This window comes from Oratosquilla oratoria, chromosome 7, assembly GCF_046742065.1.
Source record: "Oratosquilla oratoria isolate Oo_2021 chromosome 7, ASM4674206v1, whole genome shotgun sequence".
In the NCBI taxonomy this organism is placed as follows: Eukaryota; Metazoa; Arthropoda; class Malacostraca; order Stomatopoda; family Squillidae; genus Oratosquilla; species Oratosquilla oratoria.
In genome coordinates, this window is record NC_134783.1 from 43,793,307 (window position 1) to 43,805,586 (window position 12,280).

The 12,280-nt window shown below is 35.7% G+C and overlaps 1 protein-coding gene across 3 annotated transcripts in view; it reads right to left on the reverse strand.

The window, feature by feature from the left end:
- Fas1 (fasciclin 1 Fas1 domain-containing) overlaps window positions 1-12,280 on the reverse strand; it is a 443,263-nt gene that overhangs the window by 24,995 nt on the left and 405,988 nt on the right. For 2 of the 3 annotated variants that reach the window (XM_076188166.1, XM_076188163.1), the window contains exon 10: window positions 5,530-5,753. In XM_076188166.1, coding sequence (XP_076044281.1) covers window positions 5,530-5,753 — 224 coding nt within the window. The remainder of the gene's footprint in view (window positions 1-5,529; window positions 5,754-12,280) is intronic. The other variant, XM_076188165.1, reaches the window with a different exon arrangement.

A 12,280-nucleotide genomic window follows, 5' to 3' on the forward strand; every position in this document is an offset into this window, starting at 1 on the left:
GATCATTTTGAGTTACTAGAAGATACAAAAGATGAATTAATTGAAACACTGAAAGATGTAGGAAATACAGTAATTATGGGTGACTTTAATTCAAAAGAAATATGCTGGGAAGAAATGACAGTGAAGGGGGGAGAGAAATACTGGGGCAATGTACTCCTTGACTTGACCATTGAATACACAATGACCCAGTGGATTAAAGAAAATACTAGATACAGAGGAAATGAAGAACCCTCAAAATTGGACTTAATGCTTATAACAGAATCTGAGATTATTGAAAAAATTGATTATAGAACTCCGATAGGAGAAAGTGACCATGTACTAATAGAAATGAAATTGAAAGAACAAATGGACCAAAGCATAAATGATAAACATAGAATAGGAAGACCTATGTATAACAAAACAAACTTTGAGAAATTTAAAACATTCTTTCGCAATGCAAACTGGGAAAAATTCCAAAACGAAGATACATGGATAGAAGAAAAATGGAACATATTAAAAGAAATTTATAATGAAGGAGTGAACAAATATGTACCACAACAAAAAATGGAAAAGGCATACATAAAGAGCTGGTACAACAAAAGATGTAGTGAAGCTAGGGAAAAAAGAGACAAAGCTTGGAAAAAGTGGAAAAGAGATAAGAAACAAAGCAAATGGCAAACGTACATCAAATTAAGAAACGAATATGTAAAAATACGCAGAGATGAAGAGAGGAATTATGAAAAAAAGATAATAGACAAATGTAAGGAAGAACCCAAGCTATTTTACAAATAAGTAAATGGAAAACTGAAAAACAAACAAGAAATAGAAAAACTGCGCCAAGATAAAAAGGAATATACAGAAGAACTAAAAATGGCTGAAATTATGAACAACCACTTCAGATCAGTATTCACAATAAAAAACTCGCCTAACAGTGTAGATAGAGAGAGAGAATTATCCCCAGCAATGAAAGAAATACATACATACATACATATACCAAGGCTTTTTCCCCCTTACAAGGGAGGTAGCCAAAAAGGGAAAGGCATAAAAACACTCCCACCCATTTCATCCCTAAATACACTCCACACCCCTCCCACCCTCCCTCTCATCTGAGCACCTCCTGGATGACGGGTCATCCCTGCACCCTGCCCACCGCCCTGGGTCAGAAGCAGTGTCGCAAGACACAGCACATCCACAGCAAGGCCGCTTCATTTAATCGGCAACCCCCCCTCTCCGTCCCCCCTTGCATATAAGGAGAGGACGGGGAGAAATCCCTTCGGGCTGCGTCAAAATTTACTCACACATACTACCCCCCCACCCACCCCACCCATTCCTCCTCATGCAATCACAACATCATCCATATACAACCATTCTCCACTCACCTCTGTCTTCCGTCCTCTCCCTTCCTTCCTCAACAGACATTCCCCTCTTCCCCAAAGCCCCCTTCACCCCATCCATCCACCTCATCCTAGGACGTCCCCTCATGTTCACTCCCTCCACATCTGCCTTCCATACCTCTTTTACTAGTCTTTCTTCACTCATTCTTTCCAAGTGTCCAAACCATCCTAATATTCTTTCATCAACCCTATCTCCCAACGTAACACAAAAAGAAATCAGTGATCAAATTAAAACCCTTGATGTCAGAAAATCACATGTCCCAGACGGAATTGCAAACTGGATACTGAAGGAATGTATGGAAGAATTAACTGACAAAATATATAATTAAATCCTCACTTAAAGAAGGAAAAGTACCATTGGACTGGAAAAAGGCAAACATTGTACCAATTTATAAGGGAGGTGATAAAGAAGATCCATCTAACTACAGACCGGTCTCACTAACAAGCACAATAGCAAAAATTTGTGAAAGAGTTGTCAAAAACAGATGGGTTAAATACCTGGAAGAAAAATCTATACTGAACCTAAATCAATTTTGATTCAGACAAGGGAGATCATATACAAGAAATGTGATCTGCTTTTACTCAAGATTAGTAGACATAATACAAGAAAGAGATGGGCGGACTGTGCTTTTCTGGACCTGCAAAAGGCATTTGATAAGGTACCTTATAGGAAATTAATAAATAAGGTAGAATCAAAGGGTGGCATCGGAGGAAAATAATTGGAATGGATGAAAGACTTCCTGATTGGGAGGAAAATGAGAGTTGTAATTAGAGAAAAATTCTCCAACTGGGAAGAAGTAAAAAGCAGTGTCCCGCAAGGATCGGTACTGGCCCCGATCATGTTCGCCATATACATTAATGACATGAATGAAGGCGTGGAGTGCTATATGAATTTTTTTGCAGATGATGCAAAATTACTTAAGAAGGTAAAAACGGAAGAGGACTGCAACTCATTGCAACAAGATCTGGACACGATATAGAATTGGACTCAAAAGTGGGAAGTGAAATTTAATATAAAGAAATGCAGTATAATGGAATTTGGAAAGAGTAAAAACAGAATATCAAAAGATTACAGAATTGGAGAAGAAAAAAGAAGAAAAGCAAACTCTGAAAAAGATCTTGGAGTGATGATTGGAAAGGACATGAAACCTGATAAGCATATAAATAAAACATTTGGAGAAACCTACAATTTATTGAGGTCAATCAAAGTGGCATTTACTTATATGGATGAAGAAATGATAAAGAAAATACTAACTACACTATTAAGACCAAAACTTGAGTACGCAACATCACTTTGGACACCCAGTACCAAAAAGAATATTAAGAAACTAGAAAGATTACAAAGAGCGACAACCAAACTAGCACCGACTCTCGCCGAACTAACATATGAGCAAAGACTATCCAAACTGAACCTACCAACACTGGAACAAAGAAGAGAAAGAGGAGATTTGCTGACTATCTACAGAATAATGAAAGGAATGGAAGTTTTAGACAGGAACGACCTGTTAGTGTGGGACAACGGTAAAACGAGAGGACACGGAAAAAACTGAAAAAAGATAGTTATAGAAAAAACTTGAAAAGGAACAGTTTCGCACACAGAGCAATTAATACATGGAACAAATTAGACAACAAAACAGTACGTGCAAACACTATACAAGATTTTAAGATAAAACTTGATGCGGAGAGATACAAAGACGGGTCACCATGAGCACAGCTCCCCTCCCGTATATTACAACTAGGTACAACTAGGTAAATACATTCAAACTCCTCTCTTCCTCTCTTATGTTCCATGTTTCTACCCCATACAGTGCTGTCAGCACAAACACTCCTTCAAACAACCTCCTCTTAGCATCCATTCCCAAATGTCTATTTCTCATTACACTTTTTAATCCACCAAGGCATTTACTCGCTTCTCTCAATCTACATTCTACCTCCACCTCCACTCCTCCCTTTCCTGCCACATTTGCACCCAAGTATCTAAAACCATCCACTTCCTCCACTCTCTCTCCCTTAATCCTCACTTCCAATCTGCTGCCACTTTCACCCCTTGTACATTCCATCACCTTACTTTTACCCACATTTACCTTCAACTTCCTTCTTTCACACGCTTTCCCAAACTCTGTTACTCACTTCCTCAATTTCTCCTCTGAACCTGCTACAAGTGCAATGTTGTCTGCCAACAACAGCTGGCTTACCTCCCACTTTTCTCCTTTTTCTTTAACCATCTCCAATCCCTGACCCACCACCCTTATGTTTACCTCTTGCACCACCCCATCCATGTATGAATTGAACTGCCAGGACGACATAACACACAAACTACAATATATATATATATATATATATATATATATATATATATATATATATATATATATATATATATATATATATATATATATATATATATATATATATATAATATATATATATATATGTATGTATATGTATATATATATATATACATATATGTATATATATATACAAGTATATGTATATATATATATATATATACGTATATATATGCATACATGTATACATATATAAATATGTATATATATATATATGTATATATATATATATGTATATATATATATATATATATATATATATATATATATGCATACATGTATACATATAAATATGTATATATATATATATATATATATATGTATATATATATGCTCTTATAAGTATATATATATACTATATATATATATATATTAGTATATATATATATATATATAATATATATAAAATCAAGACACCTATGCTGGCATCCTCATGTACCCACTTGTGCATCATGATGCCTATGTAGATGTCATCATACTGAAGTGGTCATGGAAACATATGGTTAAACATCACAGTGGATTAACCCCTCTACCAAGTTGGCCAACAAGCCAGTCAGGGAGATTTTGTAGCATTATCTCATACAAGTGAGTATTTACTGAATTGTAGTATAGTGGAACCCCAAACAATGAATTTAATCTGTTCTGTGACTGTTCTAAAACTGAAATGTTTGCTAACCAAAATAATTATGCAAATGTGCCAAAGCACATCTGACCCAGTGGGATTGTATGTACAGGTATTTACCTAGTTTTATTATACGGGAAGGGAAGCTATGCTAATAGTGACCCGTCTTTGTATCTCACAACATCTAGTTTATTCTTAAATTCTTGTATGGTGTTTGCACACATCTAATTTGTTCCAGAAAACCACCACTGTGTTTGGATTTTTTTTCAGATCTCTTCTATAATTATCCTTTCTGAGTTTCTTTTCATGTCCCCTTGTTTTTCTTTTATCCCATTTTAGTAAGACTTCTCTGTCAATGACTTCCATGCCTTTCATGATTCTGTAAATGTACACATACATTTGTTTGACAAACATTGATAGACAAAAATGTTTCACAAAACTTGTTCATTAACTGATTCATTTGTTAAATGGGCTTTCATTATCTGAGGTTCAACTGTATACAGGAAAGGAGCAACATTCTTTGGGTCTTGTCTCATACTCTCCAATTTATACCTAGCCTGTTCAGCTTTACATAATGACAAGTTTTGTTGCTTCTTTATTGTAATTACACCTTTGAGCATGTGCAGTATATTACCAGGACAATTCTGTGTTTATACTCTTTTAGTGATGGGTTATGACTTAAGTACAAGTGAGGAAGTGGTACTTTTGAATGTCGATATTTTCTTTCCTTCAAAGTTTATGTCTTGGAGTGTTTGGTTTAGTGCTGTATTTCTTCATTCTAAGAAGTACCAGTATGAGTTTTCTAATCTGTGTATCTACTTAACTGTAATGTACGAAAAAAAAAAACAGACACTGAAAATTTACCTGTGTTTCTATTCTTATGGATAAAATTGTGTCATTATGGAATTATATTCTAAGATTATAGTGTTGATTTAGCTTATAGGAAGTGGGTAAATATGGGAGAATTACATTCTTAAGGGCATGCAAATATCAATATGTCATGTTAGAAGGTGTGTATGATGAACATCTGATCCTATTGAAGAGTAATATATGAACAGAGCATTTGAGTTTACATAATATGATTATTAGAGATGAATCAAGAATTAACAAAGGCAGGATGTTGTAGGAATAATGTAATCCAGCAAACCAAAAATGAGGTTAATACAGTAACAAACTAATTTAGCACCTTAACATTGGGTCTGAAGCCAGCTTTTCATAGACTGTTTGAGATGGGATGCCCAGGATGTGGTCAATGATGTGGATGATTCCATTCTTGGCTGCAATGTTTGGTGTAGTGATTGTAGCATTGACTCCAGCACCCTCCAAGGACACCACAGGCATCAGAGAGTTGGTCTCATTGACAGCAAAGTACAGCTTGCGGCCACTACTCATTGTCTCCTCCTGGAAGATCTGGTGTTAGGGGTAGAAAGTGTAGTTCAGCATGCTAGGCGCAGGCAGGCAGCGTGACAGAAGGAGCAATACTAGCACACAAATAAGGGCAGAGGATGGATAGGGCTACTGAGGAAGCACCAGAGGAAGAAAAGGACTTAGGATATTATTTTTATTAAGGTCAGACACTGACATGAGAAAGGACCAACATATTACATATTACAAAGCAAAAATTTCAACAAATTACCCAGTTAATAGATAAATACAGAAGATATAAAAGAAAATGGGAAAATAAGAGGAAATGGAGAAATTTACAAAGAAAAAAATTACACAAAGGATATAAAGATGGGACTGGAAAGTTTACAGGATAGATTTATGACCACTAGCACACTACATATATATATACATATATATATATATATATATATATATATATATATATATATATATATATATATATACACACACACATATTGTAAACTATCAATATATCAAACCTCTTTATAGAGATTTTCAGATATAATAAATGCCATTTTTCATCTGACCTACCCACTGATATGATGAATTTTTGTTATATAAGATGGAAGTTTGCAAAGAATGATACTGTCAGACAATTCCTTCCAAACTACCACTGTTATTGGTGGCAGCATTTTGTGTACCAAACTTTCATTTGATAAACTGACCCAAAGTTCAATATGTGGAGAAAGTTTGATATAATACAACTTTTGGATATATCAAACACATGGCTACAATGACCAAGCCTTCCCTCCAATTACTTCCATATATTGATGTTTTAATGTGTGTGTGTGTGTATATATATATATATATATATATATATATATATATATGTATATATATATATGTATATATATGTATATATATATATATATATATATATTGGTTAATAGAGTAAAACACCAGACTTGATTTGAAGAATTTATTAAGGTCAGCATTTTGATTCCTGTCCAGGAATTGTCTTCAGGGGGTATAATAAACCCTTCAAAATGTTGTTGTTGTTGTCGTTCCCTAGACTGTCTGTCCGAGCAGTCCCGTCTCCCCAAGGAAAGCCATAGCCGAAACTGGGTTTTCCCACAAATCCTTTATAGAGTGTATGTTGTGTTGTTTGCGTGCATGATTGTTTATAATGCAGTCTTCCATTTGAATCTGGTGCTTTACTCTGTTTACCAGTATGGATCCCTGACTCCAAATCTTTATGTTTATATATATATATATATATATATATATATATATATATATATATATATATACACACACACACACATACATAAATACATTTACATATACTTGAAAGCATGGGTCTTCTGCACTAGAGACTTAGGGCTATGGAATGATTGAAATAGGAACCTGAAGCTGCATAGGGACCAATGACAGATATCTGCTAAAGGTGGTCCTGTGAGATGGATTTCAGAGAATTCTCTCCAAGCTGCTCATTTGTAAAACCCATCAACTTCCTCACCAAATTCTCTATATATAAATTTTAACTATATTTCTTCTAACTTCCTTAAGTATGGAGAGCAGACAACTTGTGACTTCTCTCTTCATATCAATTCAGCTAGTGACAAAAGAAGTCCCACATAAATACAACACAAACAGCAGTCAAAGTAGAGAAATATATGGAAAGGTCTGACGACCAAATGCAATCAATGTAGAGTCAGTCAGGGTTCCATTCATCAGTAAAACTTGAGGAAACGATTATTATTACTAAAGCTGCAAAGAAGTAAAGAATAATTTGGGTCCGGTTAAAAAAAAAAATATATATATATATATATATATATATATATATATATATATATATATATATATATATATATATATGTATATATATATATATATATATATATATATATATATATATATGTATATATATATATATATATATATATATATATATATATATATATATATATATATATATATATTAGTATTGATAGTAATAAATGAATAGTCCTCAATATCATTAGGTCTATTTTTTCTATAATAAGAGACTATTTGGATATTCTTCATGGCCAACTTCCAATGTGCAGCTTTGTTGTGCACAATATTTTTATAGTAATCTCACAAAAACTGTTTTACTTACACACCACATCTGCTAGGGAAAACCTGGCATAAATCTGAGTATATAAAAAACAGGCTGTTATTTGGGCATGGTGATTATTATATTATACTGTCAGAACTAATACCAATACATCTTGTACTTGCAATCTATCTAATCCGAGAGATCTAACCCTAACTTAGCCTTTTTTCTATGAAAGGTGTAACTGAATTGTCTCAAACAAAAAAGTTTATATGAACTGTATAAGGGAAGAAGGTGGCAAGTTAGGTTGAGTATAAAAGGAGAGATAGTGGTATAGAGATTTAAGTATTTAAGGTCACATGTTCTAGGAAATAGAAGAGTACAGATGGAGGTAAACAATGGTGTAAATGGAGTAAGTAAATGTCTGGGGAATGAAAAAAACATAAGAAATATGTATCTGGGAAAGAACACAAAGAAAAGATTTACAAAGGGATGGTTGCACCTATGACACTGTATGGTGCAGACTTGAAATTTCAAGGAGGTAGAAAGGAAGATTTTAAATGTGCTTGAGATGATGAGCTTAAGAAGCACAATGGAAGATAAGAGAATGTATAAAGTAAGAAATGAGGAGGTGAAGCAGAGAGCAGAGGTGGAAAGAAAGCTGGCAGATAGGGTTGATCAAAGAATAAAAGAATACTGGAGTAGTTTGGGCATATGGCAAGAATAAGTGAAGAAAGGCTAGCAAAGAGACAAGAGACAAGAGATAGGTGTGAGTGGAGAGCAATGTTCCCTCTAATTTTTGCTGTGAGTATGTGCAGAAATTTGCTTGTATTTACCTTGTTGTATTTACTAGGTAAATACAAGCACAGAAATTTGCTTATGTGAAAACTTTGACTATGAAAAGTATGTGCACACCAAAGCAAGTCACCATCTGATCATTTAAGCAAATACACATAATTTGTAAGTTTGTATTACATATTACCTCCAATTATTGGCTTAACATTTGGCAAGTTAGCATATTTTTAGAGAATCTATAAGTTGATGTTTGGGTGGAACTTCTTTATGGAATGGATTTTAATATAATTTGAAAACTGTGTGTGCACACATTTTTTCTTTATGTGCTCTAGTTGTAAAACATATGTGCATGCACACAGCTGTGCACATGCCCCCTAACACATATACTTACACAAAATTGGGCAAATACACCAGATCATAATATGTAAAAAAAAAAAAAATATATATATATATATATATATATATATATATATATATATATATTTATATATATATATATATATATATATATATATATATATAGCTTTTGGGAGCTGTCAAGAGTTTTTATGAGAGTAGTAGAGCATGTGTTAGGATTAGAAATGGAGAGAGTGAGTGGTTTGAAGTAAAGGTGGGACTTCGTCAAGGATGCGTTATGTCGCCCTGGCTGTTCAACTTATACATGGATGGGGTGGTGCGAGAGGTGAATGCTAGGGTAGTGAGTCAGGGATTGGAGATGGTTAAAGAAAATGGAGAAAAGTGGGAGGTGAGCCAGCTGTTGTTTGCGGACGACACTGCGCTTGTGGCAGGGTCAGAGGAGGGATTGAGGAAGCTGGTGGCAGAGTTTGGGAGAGTATGTGATAGAAGAAAGCTAAAGATAAATGTGGGTAAAAGTAAGGTGATGAGATGTACAAGGGGTGAAAGTGGCAGTAGACTGGAAGTGAACATTAAGGGAGAGCGACTGGAGGAAGTGGATAGTTTTAGATACTTGGGTGCAAGTGTAGCAGGAAAAGGTGGAGTGAAGGTGGAGGTAGAATGTAGATTGAGAGAAGCGAGTAAATGCCTTGGTGGTTTAAAGAGTGTACTGAGGAATAGACATTTGGGAATGGATGCGAAGAGGAGACTGTATGAAGGAGTGATTGTGCCAACAGCACTGTATGGGGCAGAAACGTGGATCATAAGAGAAGAAGAGAGAAGGAGTTTGAATGTGTTTGAGATGAGGTGTCTGAGAAGTATGGTGGGGGTTACTAGGCTAGATAGAGTGAGAAATGAGGAGGTGAGGAGGAGAACAGGGGTGAAAAAGGATTTGGGAGATAGGGTTGATGAAAGAATATTAGGATGGTTTGGACACATGGAAAGAATGAGTGAAGAAAGACTAGTAAAAGAGGTATGGAAGGCAGATGTGGAGGGAGTGAACATGAGGGGACGTCCTAGGATGAGGTGGATGGATGGGGTGAAGGGGGCTTTGGGGAAGAGGGGAATGTCTGTTGAGGAAGGAAGGGAGAGGACGGAAGACAGAGGTGAGTGGAGAATGGTTGTATATGGATGATGTTGTGACTGAGGAGGAATAGGCGGGGAAGTGGGGGGTGGGGTAGTATGTGTGAGTAAATTTTGACGCAGCCCGAAGGGATTTCTCCCCGTCCTCGCCTTATATGCAAAGGGGGACGGAGAGGGGGGGTCGCCGATTAAATGAAGCGGCCTCGCTGTGGATGTACTGTGTCTTGCGACACTGCTTCTGACCCAGGGCGGTGGGCAGGGTGCAGGGATGACCCGTCATCCAGGAGGTGCTCAGATGAGAGGAAGCGTGGGAGGGGTGTGGAGTGTATTTAGGGATGAAATGGGTGGGAGTGTTTTTATGCCTTTCCCTTTTTGGATACCTCCCTTGGAAGGGGGAAAAAGCCTTGGTATATGTATGTATGTATGTATATATATATACATATATACATATATATATATATATATATATACATATATATATATATATATATATATACATATATATTGCATATATACATATATATATATATATATATATACATATATATATATATATATATACATATATATATATATATACATATACATATATACATATACATATATATATATACATATACATATATATATATACATATATATATATATATATTTATATATATATATATATATATATATATATATATATACATATATATATATATATATATATATATATATATATATATATATATATATATCCATGTGGTGTTCATGGAATAGTTTGGATGAAGGAATAGTAAAATTAAAGATATAGAACAGTATGAGGTTAGACTTGACCATTGGGAATCACAACTAGGTAAATTCACATGTGCAGCTCAGAGGGAACATTGGTGGAGATTGGTTGTGAATGGATGATCAATTGATACAACCCAAAGGAATTTCTTCTTCTCTCTCTGCTCTGTAATTCCCAAAGTGGATGAGGGGGAGGGTTACCATGTGATGAAGCAGTGGGGGTAAACCAGCTGTCAGGCATTACTTTAGAGATGTTGTGTCCTCACCTCTTGATGAGATATACAAGGGATGAGGGTGTCAGTAAATTGAAGGGGGTGAATAGTTTTAAGTATTTAGGGTCACATGTAGCTTTGAATGGAGGAGTTTGGGTGGAGGTAAACTAGAGAGGGAAGCAAGTAAATGTCTTGGGAGAATGAAAAATTTCATGAGAAATAGGTATCTGGAGACAGATGCAAAGATATTACATGAACGGGTGTCTGTGCCTATAACACTGTATGGATCTGAGACTTAGAATTTAAGGGAGACAGAAAGAAGTTTAAATGTGTTCGAGAAGTATGGTGGGCTGGAATGAAAAATGAAGAAGTGAGGAAGAGAACAGGGGTGGAAAGTGAGTTGCCAAATACGACTGATGAAAGAATACTGGGATGGTTTGGACACATGGAAAGAATGAGTGAGGAAAGATAAGCAAAAACAGTGTGATAAGCAGAGGCGGATGGAGTGAACTTGATGGGAAGACCATGAATGAGATGAATGGATAGTGTGAAAGGGGTCTTGAGTAAAAGAGAATATCTGTTGAGCAGAGAAAGGAGAAGGTAAGATATAGATGTGAGTGGAGAATGGTTGTGAATGGATGACAAACTGATACAGTCAAAAGGGATTTCTCCTCATCATCTCTATTTTCATGTGAGGGGACAAAGAGGGTCATCAAGTAAATGAAGCAAAGGGGCCCTGCTGTGGATGTACTGTGTCTTACTGCATTACTTCTGACCCAGGGCAATGGATGGAAAACAGGGATGACCCATCATCCATGAGCTAGGATAAAAAGAAAACAAATGGGTGATGGATAGGAGAAGGTTGGGTGGATGTGTGTGGATGCTTTTGGGTGCTACCTCTCTTATATGGGGGAAGAAACTTTTGGTATATAGATGAATAGTGTCTTATTACATTGCCTCTGATCCAAGCAATGTGTGTGTGTGTGTGTGTGTGTGTGTATGTGTGTATTTACCTAGTTGTATTTACCTAGTTGTATTTTACGGGAAGGGGAGCTATGCTCGTGGGGTCCCGTCTTCATTTCTCATTTTATCTAAACTATGTGTGTGTGTGTGTGTGTGTGTGTGTGTGTGTGTATGGGGGATTACATGGATGCCTTTTCACTCACAAGGAGCTAAGATTGAAGGGACAACATATGGATTTTGGATGGACATGGGGTGGGTGAATGGCAGGTGTTTTCTTTTGACTTAGTGACCCA